Consider the following 13,009-nt stretch of genomic DNA (forward strand, 5'->3'; position numbering starts at 1 on the left):
ACAAAGATGATGTAGTTCAAATGATTTTTCCCTGTGCTTATTATTTACGCAGTTGGTAACACTGACTCAGGTTTGGAACCAAATTTTGCATATGATTCTAGTCCAGAGTATATCCAAAGACATTCATTTGGATACAAAATTAATAATTGACAAGTGAACTGAAGTGGAAAGATCAACAAAATTTGTTTACAATTTGAGAATCAACTTAGATCTTACATTGGATAACATTCAAAGCTGATTGTATCTTCCACATCCTGGTTTCACGGTTACCAAACTGACCCTAGATCACAGACTGTTTGTAATCCTAATTCTTGATTATAGATATATACTGCTGTTAGACACATTATTAGTGGATATTAGAATATTTGAAATAGAGTCTAGACAAGGTAGAGGCCTTGTCAAACCTCTAAAGGGGGGAAATGATGCCTAGGTTTTAACTTTTATATTTTCCTGATTCTGTACTGCTTAGAGTGTAACTCTGAGGTTTCTTGTAGCTTGCTAATTTCTGCTCACTTGTGCTAGGTAGACATAACAAAGCCTCTCCAGGCCTGCTCTCCAAGGTCACCCAGACCATCCTAGGCCCAAAAAGTATAATCCAAAGAGCTTCTAAGGGGGCCCAGCAGAGGGGCCTCCCCAGGGGAGGGGAAATTACATCATTGAACTGAAGCTTTAACTGGAGAATTAACCCTGATATGCAAATGAACCAAACCTATAAAGGTGTGAAGAACTCATGACCTGTCGTCCATCTTGGGGTCCATTTTTGGCAATAGCCTGTGGCTCCCAGGGTGTACCTTTGAAGGCCTTTCAAATAAATACCTATTTTATTCTTTTACTCCTGTCCAGTCTCTGGGAGGCCTCTTAAGGCATCATTTGTACAACTCATTTCTGAAAACTAAGAATCATGATTTAATTTTCTAAAACTTGATCCATACCAGGATATTAGGAAATCACTTTACTGTAAAAATTAACATCAACCAAAAAAGTAAAATAAGAAAGTACTACTTGAGATTCTTATAGTCAGACATATAACTGCATTCTGTAAATTATTTTTCCCAGAGAAATGCTAAGCAACATCATGAAAACAGAAAGCATTAAAAAAGCCACCAATAACTTTCAGTTTATAAGATTACAATATAGAAGTATATTAAAGCTCAAAATTACCATTTTACGTAACAGTTATTTCCTCTAAGGAACATAAGTTAAGAAGATATAAGTACATATTTTATATATAATAAGTTTGAACTATTGGAACTGGAGACCTTTTCATTAAATTCATTTTTTCAAAGAAACACTAAGAACCATTACATACTTCTAAGGAATAAGGAGTCAACAAGAAGAGTAAACTGGAAAACTTCAATCCCCTCTTCTCCAAACTAAGGTTCAACACAGTTTAAAAGTAAAAGCTTCCACTGTATCCAAATTTAAACAAAAACTGCAACTCACAGTAATGTCCACCATTTATTTGCTATATCATCTTACCTGAAAGACAGCATGGGACCGGGAAGAGGAGGCATTCACATCTGTGGGATGCTGAGTTCTATTTTTATTTCCATAATCCAACATCTGAAGGATTTCCTCTGCTGATTTAGGCTTTAAGAGTAGAGCACAAGACAAATACAGTTTTCTTTTCCATCAATTATAGGAATACACTGATTCTAAAATACATTTACATTAATATTCACCTTCAAAAAAAACCCCACAAACGTAGCTACGTAGCTAGCTACGTAGAAATAAGAGAAATGGAGGCACTTTTGAAATGGAGGCACTTCAAACAAATATTCTCAGCTAAAAAGTGGTAAGGTATGAAAAGCAAGCACTTAAGCGCAGCAACTTAAATCAGAAAATATTTTTAGTAAAGAATTTAAACAAACCTGAAAGATTCTCCATAGTTAGAATCAGCCTCTTTTAAGAATGTCTGACTTAAATTAGTATATCACTATTTAATCCATTAGTACAGGAAAAGTTTTTTCCTCACAAGACTCAAGGTTTGGGAAGAAGGATGTTTTAGAGCTAGCCAAACTTAGAATATTGTTTCCTGTCACAGCATGTAACATGCACTAGAAAGCTGCAAGAAAATAGGTCCATAGGAATTGATTTTCAGATTGGACAACTAAGTTCTATCACTGACCTTACCAAAGAATTGCTGTGCTGGCCTGGAAAAGTAATTTAACATGGAACTTTTCAAACATGGTTATTTACAAACAGAAACAATCTTTAGTCTTCACAGTGGTGTAGAGCACCCCAAGATGGCAATGATGGCAAAGCCAAGATGTTTTAACGAAAAAACAAATCTTCCAAAACTTGCTGGATAAGCATCCAACCCGTGATACCCTTTTGATAATAAGGACTGAATGCTTCTATATTTGCATTCAATAAGATTAGCAGGTTTTTTCCACAATGTGCTTTTAACTAATTAATTAGGTTTGCAAGTTACTGATGCTTATGGCCAGAAAAGAAACCCACTAGGAAATTACCAAACTCCATACAACTTTCAGAAGAATGGGGATGTTTCTCAATTATCTCAAGCACATTTTAAGTGTTTATTGATATTTACATACCTGATGTAATGTCAGACCTTGAACTACCACCCCTTGCTGGCCATCTTCACGAACAGCCAGAGGCCCAGAGTTGACCAGCAGATCACGTATCTGTTCATTGTAAACCTTTGAAACGGAATTTAAAATATTTCATTAAAATATCCTCCCATAGATGACAGAATTAAACTTAAATAAACAGAAATCACCAGTCTGTTTTAACACTCCTTTAAGACAAAGTAGTGAATTCAAGCTGTAATTTTTTTCAAACATTATTCCTACAGTGAGCTTAAAATATTCAATTCACTTGATTTCTTTTTAGATTTTAGAAGTAATTCTTTCCAGTAAATAATCTTAGTCTTTATTGAAAAAAAAAAAAGCCTTTTTTTAACAAAACCCAGTTTTGCAACAAGCATGAAGCCAAAGCATTTATTTCCCTCCATTGCTCATCACAACCCATACTTCAGCAATATTTCTTAGTTCAAATCTACTTCCATTAAAACTGTTAAATGTCTCATTTCTTGGTCTGTTGGAAGCACATGGCAATGCAAACTTTCTCCATCTCCTTCCACCCCTCCCAAATACCAACTGGAGTCCATTAAGACTTTGAGGGAGCTCAGAAGATAACCATTTTACTAGCACTGCTCAGCAGCAGTGCCAAAACATTTACTTGTAGAAACAGAACATCACTTTGTTGTGCTTTTTCACAATGCTTATAGGATGTTATTATGCAGTCCTAAAATATTACCCTGAAATGATATTTTCTTGTACACATCAACAGATGTTTAGAGGCGTGTAACTGATCAGCAAAACACAAATCATGAACATTCAGTGAATATATTAGAAGCAGTTGTCCTTCATGGGCAGCCTTCTGTAAAACAGTAACAGGTGCCTAGGAGCACCAAGTTTGCAGAGCACAATACAGTTCCACTCCTGTAAGGACACATTTTGTCAAGCCCCAGAAAGGACCAGTGGAAAGCAAAACCAGCTTGTCTTTATTTATAAAATAGAACTTATTAAAAGCAACAAACCAAATGCAGGAACTCACCTCTAAATAAGAAACAGCAACATCACATGTTTTATCTTCTTTTATTTGATCCATGCGTTTATAAAGTGTCATCATAGTTAAGTACATGACTCCAGGATCTTCAGGAGAACCTAACATTGTATGCGTCTTTCCAGCTCCTGTTGCACCATATGCAAGCACTGAATTTTCCCCACAAAAACAACAAAGTAAAAATAATTTATTTGTAAGCTAATCAGGAATGCAAAAGTCAAATGAACATTCAGAGACCTCTGTCATGCTGCACAACTGTTTCATAAACAGATCAAGGCTCTTACTTAGGCTTTACCTTTCACATCTATAATTAGAGAGAAGTGTTTCAAAAAACATTTTTGAGTTTTCAGTTCAAAATTTATTCACTGACATGTTACATGAAAATATTATTTACTTACTCTCATAACCCTAAGCCATCAACTTACTGCTGATAGCCATTTCATTTCCTCACCACATTCCAGTAGCCAATTAAAAAAACCCAAGATCTTAAAGAGCTCATAAAGTAGATTACCACACACTCAGTGACACAACTGCTTCTGCTTGAATAACTCTATAGGACTCCCATTAGCACATGTATTTCAGATAAGATTCCCAAGGCTATTATAACCTTAACACAAACTTCTTTTAAAAAGAGTAGAGCTATCCTAACTTCCATATACTAAAAAGTCAGCCTCTCATACCTATGAAATAAAACACAGTGCTTTATTTCTATCTCAGGCTTTTTCAAATGCCTCTGCAGCCATTGGATACAATGGTAGAAACTTTGAGAAATTTATTGAAGTTTTTTAATTAAAGAAGATAAATAGCAAAGTTACCTGTACAGTTATATCCATTTAAGAAGCCATCAATTAGACTTTTGGTAGTATGCTCAAAAACTTCCAACTGGGATGAACTCTCATCAAAAATGGCATCAAACATAAATTTAAGATCTTTCCTTTGTCTTTTGTTAATGTCCCTATGGATCAGTCTCTTCCTGTTAAAGAAGCTAACTTCTTCCTCCTTTGGATCAAAGACCAATACATGCTGGTCAATAACATGCACAACCCTGCTAAAGCTGCCCTGTTTTTCCTTTTGGGTCTCTGGACGGACACGGACTACCACTTTCACATGATTACAGACATCTTCTTCCTTAGCAGGAGTCATCCCTTCTGTCCCCCAGCTTCACTTCGAAGACTCTTTCAGATCAAACAGCCGACTCTTTTCTGCAATTGACAAGATAGATCTTATTTGCAATATAATGCCTTTTACTTTTTCAAACAGTTCACACATTTGATCAGGCACCTATTCTGGATCCACCCACCACTTGTCAATGGACTGCTCCAACGGCAGTGAGACTTTGGGAAACACTATAACTGGCCTGAAAGGTTGACTTAATTCAGCACAGCTTTCAGAAAGCCAACCAGCACTTCCCCAGTAAACTCTTAAGTTTATTTTAGAATTTAAACTACTAAATTACCTACATGCTTTCCTTTATAACAGACCAAGCTTTCAGATGAGATATCTGATATTTCAGATTTCTGTACACCAAAGCAAGTCGTTTCTTTGCTCTTCAACTGAAGGAGGAGCTGCCTATGTTGCACTCCCCGGATTATTGATATAGTCACGTTGCACGTAGGTTTAAGAAAAGCTAAAGCGGGATTTACGTTAACGTGCCTTGCATGGGATACAGTAACCGATACCAAAATGGAATTTCCTCTAAATAGCCCATTTTCCTTGTTAACAGGGCTATTCGTTCGCCCTTAGAAGTGGGCAGTAACCTACACGGTAAACGCTCTCAGTGACGCTTTTGCCACTCCAGGGCCAGCTCTCTCAGCCGAGCGGCCCCCCGGCCGTGGCATAACCGAGACACGGGGAGAGGGAACACCCGGGGCAGGTGAGCAGCAGGGCCGGGGCCCAGCCCCGCTCGGCTCTCTCGGCCCCCTCCTTACCCCACTGCAGACAGCTCTTCCTCGGGGCACGCTCCAGGCTCGGCCCTAGGGCCAGAGAATTGCCCCTCCATGCCCGCCACAGAAATGCCTGCCCCGGCACACACCCTCCGGGCCGCGCCCACCACCGGTCCCACCCCGGCATTCACCCTCCGGGCCGCGCCCATCCCTGGTCTCACTGCCGGCACTCACCCTCCGGACCGTGGCCACCGGTCCCGGTGCCCGGTCTCACCCCCGGGCCGTGCCCGCCCCGCACTCACCCGCGGGCCGCGGCCGCACCAACCGCCATCCACCGGCCGCCGAATTCAAACACAAGCAGGCCGCCCTCCACGCCTTCTCATTGGCTGCCCCCCGTGACGTCAGCAGAGCGACGGCGCCAGCGGTAAGTGTGCGGGGTCTGCGGGGTAGAGGCGGCGGCAGAGCTCGCGCGGAGGGATGGGCTGTGCTCGGGGCTGCCGGTCGGTCGGCCGGGTTGCCGGTCGGTCCGCGTGTCCTGCTAGCCTGGCTTGGGTGGGGACAGCCCCCAGCCTCTTGCTCTCGCATCCCACCGTGGGGCCTGGTGCGGGCCTGGGTGCGGGCTGCTCACGCTTCTCCGGCTGTCTCTGATAAAAAGTGTTAGGAGGTGGAATTTTTGTCCTCGCTGGCTTTAACTTCTGCTTTAGTACAAGTCCCGATCTTAAAGTGGCAGCCTGCAGTTGTGCTCGAGTGCCGCTTTACACGTGTGGTGTTACACATTTTTTGCTCACTTCTAAGAAAAAGATCTCCAGTTGTGTAGAATGAGGGTGGTTGTAAGCAAAGTGTGTCCCTCGTGTTAGCCACACGTCTTGGGCTCGTACCAGTGTCGGTCAGTGTGAGTAGGATGGTGGGACACACCTTTAGTGGTTTAACCCCAGGCAGCCGCTCCTCACGCCCTCACCAGTGGGACTGGGGAGAGAAGGGGAAGGGTGAAAAGGAAGAAAACTTGGGGGCTGAGATAAAGAGAATTGAATAGGGAAATCAAAAGCTGTGCAGACAAGCAAAGCAAAACAAGAAATTAGTTCACTACTTCCCACGGGCAGGCAGGTGTTCAACCATCTCCAAGGAGAGCAGGGCCCCATCACAGGTAATGGTTATTTGGGAAGACAAATGGCATCACTCCAAACATCCTCTTCTTTCCACTCTCTATACGGAGCATGTTGTCATTTAGTCTGGAGTATCCCTTTAGTCCAGTTGGGTCACTTGCCCCAGCTGTGTCTCCTGCCTGCTGTGTTTGGCAGAAATCCAAAACACAGCCCCGTATTAGCCACTGTGAAAAAAATTAACCAAATTAACCACCCCAACCAAAAGCAGCACAGCATACCATGGTAATATGTCTGTTTTCTGTAGACATACTGTGGTTTGTTGCAAAACCTCACATCTGTATGTCTGTTCAAAGTTAGAATGATATGCACTTTCAAACTTAAAGTAGGGGGAATTACTGCCCAGATGAGGCTTAAATTATCAGGAGAGTAACTTTCTCAGCCTATTCTTATGCAGGCAAAATATCGGTAGCCTTTGGCAAGGTAAATTCAAGAAAAGCATGTATCTGATAGTGAAAATAATCTGCTTATTGCTTGAACATGATTGATTTGTAGATAATATTGAAAGTTCTGAAAACATTTTGCTGACATGACATCTATAAAGCTGCCCAGCTTGGAATGTGTATTGCTTTACCTGTAGCATTTCCACTTTGTTATTTAAACAAACACACTATTTCAAATACTTGTTTGAAAGTAATTCCTGACATCTACTGCTCTTATAGGTTGATCAACTCCAAAATGTTATCTCAATATCTGTGCCAAGTTTGCAAATGTTTGTTTCTGCGCAACTTGAAACTGGAGTCAGTAAAGGTGGCTAGTTTTGCCAGAAGGATCCATTCTTCACCAAATAAGCTTTCTGACTCGGAGTCAAAGGAGCAGACTGTCCAGAAATGTGAAACTGAAGAGTTGCCTCAGAGTACAGAAAACAGTAATTTTGGAAGATTTCACATACCAGTGATGCTGGAGGAGGTTGTTAATTGTTTATCCCCCCAGCCAGGTCAGGTGAGTTAAATGATTGATTAACATTTGTGATCCATTAACAGTCCAGCAGAAAAATTCATGCAGTGTAGGGATAACTTTTGTTTAGAGAAATAAAGGGATGCTCTTAAACAATCAGTTGTAGCTTTTAAAGGTTCTAAATTGTTTTGAAGTTTGAATTAAGACTCTGTATTCAAACTAATAAAATTCTGGTTTCTGTATGCCTGAATCCCCAGGTAGGTGGTATTTGTTAAAACTGTTGTATTTGACTATTCTGTTGCTTTTGTGCTTGTCTTTCTGAATTGCACTTGTGTATTCTTGTGGTTATGTTAATTACTCATAGTAGTGGGAAGTTCTCATATAGGGTTATGTCATCAGTTTTTGAAGAGCCCTCTTCCTCTTGTATAAGAGGCGGTAAGTATGTAGGTTTTAAAAATGGTCATCATCCATTGTTCTGAGACAGTTATTTCCATGGTTGGAGGTATTTCCTTAAGATAAGCTTTCACTGCATGAGGTGTGCTGTAGAGTTACTGTAGGTATAAAATGGCTCTGTGGTACCAGAAATGGTTTAGCCTCATTAGCATGGAACTAGTACAAGCCTTCATATTTGGGTATGGTACTGTAAGTAGTGTGCTTTTGTTATCTAGGCTAGTTCAGGTCTTTACACTGCTGTATTGATACAGCTACATTACATGTATAGTCCAAGTATATGGTTGCACACGTCCTTGAACAGAAATGATACACAGTGAAATGTTTTTTGTCTGGGTGGTCTTACTATTCATTTGAAAGGATTTTTTATATAATGTAAATTCTTAAATAATGTTCACATTTCAGATACTTTCATCTGGGATGTTAGTGCTTATGTTAGTTTCATAGAATCTTACTAATTTAGGCCTATCAATGTGTAGTTTTACTACAAAGTCTGAAACAATAGATAAAGAAGTAGAAAGGTCAAAGTCTGTGTATGTTTTTGTTTTTATTTTTATTTGACAACTGCATCATCCAACAGTGGCAAATTTGAGGTGGATTCAGTGATGAAAAATTTGCAGTCAAATCTTGTTGTATCGCCTTGTGTATCATTTTAAGTCTTTGAAGAAACAGTGAAAATGCAAATAGTGTTGATACACATTTGTCGCTGTTGTACCGAGGACAGCAAGAAGAACGACACAGAATTCAAGTCCAGGACAAAATGGGATTATTTAATTAATTACAAACTCTCTTATATAACTTGGTTTGCGATAGAGGAATGATATGATTGGCCCATTGATCAACCACCTACCAGAGTGATTGGCTGAATGGTATAACACCCATTTCCAAAATATTTTTCCCAGTATACCAAAACATTTCTGCACCTATGAGATAGTTTACAAAATCTGAAACCATTTCCCAGCTAGTCTGCGTGAGAAAGGAGACTTTCACAGGTGGCTGTAGAAAGCTAGAAAATTTCTCTGCTAGCTTTTTAGTATCCACACACATTAGCATACACATTCCTCTTGCATGTGTCCTACTGTTGAAGATACCTAAATTAGAGAAATACATAAGGAACTTTTAGTTCAGATTTCATTCTCGTGTCAGAACTATGGTGACATTTTCACACATTAAATGAACATATAAACTGTACTTTACACTATGTGAAATATTTTTTCCAGTTGCGTAAGTTTTTACTTAGATAAGACGAGCTGATGAAGTGACTGTTCATTAAACTCTGTTGATGTAGAAAAACCTTACCTGGAAACAGAACTTGTAAAAGAAACTATTCAAGGTTATGAACTATGGAGAGTAACTATTACTGCCCCTGAAGATTTTTTTATAATTTAAATATTTATGGATGTAAAATAGCTTATTATTGGGGTGGGATTTTTTCAGGTCTGTGTATACATGGTTTTGCAGATTCCTAAGCTAGTAGTGAACCACTAATGACTGCTGTAAGAGAGCCCAAGTGTGTTTACCTCAAACAGAAGCATTTATAATACTGCTAACCTGTTCAGCATGACTGAAACTGGAAACTGTTCATCACTTCCATTTTTCTTTTTCTGTATGTATTTGCAGCACTTTCTGAAGCCTTTAAAATAAGTAGTGTGCAAAAGGATGCAATGTGTCAACTGAGTTTTGCTAATGTAAGTGAAAGTTTTAACACAGGTTGAGGCATTTTCTCACTAACCTGAGTGGTGGTAATCAGTTTGTATTAACATGGTTATCAGCTGGGAGTGTCATAAAAATTAACATGTTTAAGATTATAGTCATGACAGGGAGGTCTACAAACACTTTATTTTGTGGGCCGGAAAGGTAGTGCTCTGATCTTGAATTTAGTTTTTCTGCTTTATTCTCTCCTGGCACATAAAGATTTCCTTTACTTAGCTTTAATAGAGTTATATTCTTTGTTATGAAATAGCTGATTTGGGCCTCTATTTCTTCTTGTGTCCTAAGACAAGGAGTTGCCAATATAAAGAAAATCTAATTAGAAAGATGATGTTCTCCCTATAGTTATGGTCACTGAATGGGATTTTCATTTTACTTATAGAGGTTCTTACGAAAGTAAATGTTACTTAAGAGTGAGTCACTGCTGAGATAAAATGTTAGTGCCCTCCTACTGAATATTCTTGTTGACTGTGTCCTTTGGGGAATCTGTTTGTCAGGAGTTTGAGCAATAATACTTCCATTTATCTTTGAATCTTCTTTTTATGCCTTGTTTCGCAAAGTCCCTGTAGTAGTCCTGTCTTTGAAGCAAAGACTACAAATTATTTTTTACTGATCTACCTCACTTCTCAATGAAAAGTCTGTTGCAGTAAGTCCACACATAAGTAATTTCCTCTTTTAAGTTTACTGTATTGATTACACTACATTTTAATCTTCTCAGTCCACAAGTGTTGTTTGCAAATACCTGACCAATGTTTTTGCAGTTGTCTGAACAATTCTCTCTTCTCTTAAAGAACCCAACATATTTTAAATCAATGTGTTTGGGCATCCAGAAGCATGTTTCCCCAGTTTTCAGCCTACTTTTTCCTATTTTTTTCCTTTGCAATAGTCCCTTGTCTTTTAAACAGAGATGTGGATCTTTTCCGCACACTGTGGCTATAATGTTAAGTAAAATAATTTAATTAGTAGTGAGTTGTTGTATGAATGCCAGAGGATGAAACTCTGAAATTTTAACTGTTCTTAATGAGAATCTTAAAGGTTTTTGAGTTGCGAAGCTCTAGGAAATGATAGTGCCCCAGCACCAACAAATACTTCTATATATAATATTTAAACTCCAACTGGAAGAAAAGCAAATATTATGCCCTTCTCAGATTATATGGGGAAGCCTGTAATCTGGTGACATCTATGGTCTTATATGATTGATTTTATCTATGGTTGAGTATGATCTAGAAGAGACTAAAATGGAGATACTATAAGGTCTGCTAGTATTATTTGGTTTATGATAGTTCTAGAATTTTTTTTTTAGTATCTGTAAATTAAATGGTAGGTAGTCAAACTTGAGGTGAGAAACAATGAATGAAACCTTTCATTTTCTCCAGTGTTTAAGTGGTTCATCAGAAGCAGTTATTAGTAGATGATTTTTTACCTCATTATGTTAATTTGTGTCAAAAAAGGGAAGGCAAGTAATTTTCCCCAAAGAGATCTTGTCTGACATCTTCTTGAGTTAGCTGGGACTTACTGTGGATATTTCCCTTTTGATTCTCCATAAAGTTATTCAGATTATTTTTGCTACTTGACATTCATTGAAGAAGGTATCCTCTTTGTCTTGGAAATAACATGTTATGCCTAGTTTCTAGAAAGAGACAAGTATTTCCTGAAAACATGCAGCTTTGCCATGAGCTTTCCTTTTGCTCTTTCGGGTACATATTGCTTTGTTTACAGGATAGTTACTATTTTCATGCATCCAAACATCAAATGATCCTTTTTCAGAAGGAGTGTGAGCATGGCCTTCTAAAATAACAGGAAGGAAGTATAAGACATTGCTGACAGTCAGACATTTCTCTTTGTGAGTGAAGTGCTGCTTGAGCTCTGGAGTTCAAGTTTGAAGACAGTAGCTTTTCACCTCCTGGAGGTTCTGTTGCTCTGTGGGATGTTGATCTGGAGCATGGTCATTTCCTTCCTTTTCTGCAGAGTTAGTTAGTCAAGTGATAGATGACACTTGAAGGAAGCTGAGGTAGACTGCTGGTGTGAGAAAGCAGAGGCAGTTCTGAAATTGTTGTCTTAGTTTCTGTGTATTCTTGACCATATATCAGTATTCTCTTTCTGCCTTGTACTGAGTATAAGTACTTTAAGGCAAAAATAACCTTTCTCTGTACAGCACCCTGCAGAGAGGACTTCTGTTTGTGACAAAGGTTTCCAAGTACTGTGGTATATAAATAGTTATATGTCTGTGCTGGTGACCAGGGTTCTTATCATAGTATCTCCAAAGCCATCTGCAAATAATTTATAACTGGAATGACCCGTTTACACTAGAGGTTCTCAAAATTGAAGTTTTCTGCAGGGTGTCCAAAGTAAACAGGAATTGAAAAGGGATCTGGAAAAATTAATTCTGAGTTCTCAAGTTGTTCTCTGAGCTTTTTTTGTAAAATGCAGCCAAAATACCAAGTTTGGAAGGGAATATTAATTGCATCATGATGTTTACAAATACTTGTTTTGGAAAAGCACAACACACACATGGGCATAGTAAAGTTTTTGTTGTTTTAGCCTGTTTTTCACTGGACTTGTAAAATGAATAAGGTGACATAAAGCAATTGATTTCCATAATGTTCTTTATTGTAGAAACAAAGCTATATTTTTTTTTTGCGAAGCATGCTGAAAATATCTTTCCATATGCAAATTTTATGGCTAATTTTTCTCTCAGCTGCACAGTGATCTCTGCAGTGATTGTTGTAAAAACGGAAGATACAGAAACTTGCGAGAGTCAATAAATTAATATAGAGTAATTCTGAAAATACTCTGGGAGCTACAGAACACACTTTTTTCCCCATGGTACTTGACTGTTACTGAGGCATATTGAGAATTATTTCAGTTGATCATGTAGTTCCTGTGTATTCTTTCTGTCACTCTTATCTTGCCTGATGTCCTGGCTGCACATATTGTAAATTTGCGGAAGAGGCTAGCTGGGCTTCAGATCACATCTGTGTATGGAACTGTGTAATAAAATGTGTATCGAATGTGTATATATGCAAAGTGTATTTCTTTTTTGGTGTATCTAATAGGAAACTAGTTAACTGGATTCTCATCAGATAGCACTGTTTAAAATACTTGGCTAAAGTCATACTTTAGGAGGGATTTTTTAGTGAAGTTAGCATTTGAAGTTAGTACATGAAAATGGAACACATTTTTAAAACAGTTTTGATTAAGATAGTACTTCAAGTATTTATTATTTTAAATAATAATATTGTCTGGTTTTATGATGGTAGTATATATATGCAGATTTGAAAAAGCAGACCCCATTTGCGTACATTCCTTGACTTACAA

General features: G+C 38.5%; 2 protein-coding genes across 4 annotated transcripts in view; one reads left to right on the plus strand and one right to left on the minus strand.

Annotated features, from left to right (window-relative positions):
* Positions 1-5,821, minus strand: part of KIF18A (kinesin family member 18A) — a 32,107-nt gene extending 26,286 nt beyond the window's left edge. Inside the window, exons 1-5 of one of the 3 annotated variants that reach the window (XM_069016497.1) lie at positions 5,777-5,821; positions 4,407-4,793; positions 3,583-3,740; positions 2,559-2,663; positions 1,480-1,590 (exon numbers count right to left, since the gene is read on the minus strand). In XM_069016497.1, coding sequence (XP_068872598.1) covers positions 1,480-1,590; positions 2,559-2,663; positions 3,583-3,740; positions 4,407-4,734 — 702 coding nt within the window. In that variant the 5' untranslated portion in view covers positions 4,735-4,793; positions 5,777-5,821. Of the gene's footprint in view, positions 1-1,479; positions 1,591-2,558; positions 2,664-3,582; positions 3,741-4,406; positions 4,794-5,519; positions 5,585-5,708 lie in introns of those variants that run through there. The other 2 variants (XM_069016495.1, XM_069016496.1) reach the window with 2 other exon arrangements.
* A 1,300-nt stretch (positions 5,822-7,121) lies between these two features.
* Positions 7,122-13,009, plus strand: part of METTL15 (methyltransferase 15, mitochondrial 12S rRNA N4-cytidine) — a 90,787-nt gene continuing 84,899 nt past the window's right edge. Inside the window, exon 1 of the mRNA XM_069016499.1 lies at positions 7,122-7,576. Within this exon, the coding sequence (XP_068872600.1) occupies positions 7,193-7,576 (384 nt within the window). The 5' untranslated portion in view covers positions 7,122-7,192. The remainder of the gene's footprint in view (positions 7,577-13,009) is intronic.

This window comes from Aphelocoma coerulescens, chromosome 5 (assembly GCF_041296385.1).
Source record: "Aphelocoma coerulescens isolate FSJ_1873_10779 chromosome 5, UR_Acoe_1.0, whole genome shotgun sequence".
Lineage (NCBI taxonomy): Eukaryota > Metazoa > Chordata > Aves > Passeriformes > Corvidae > Aphelocoma > Aphelocoma coerulescens.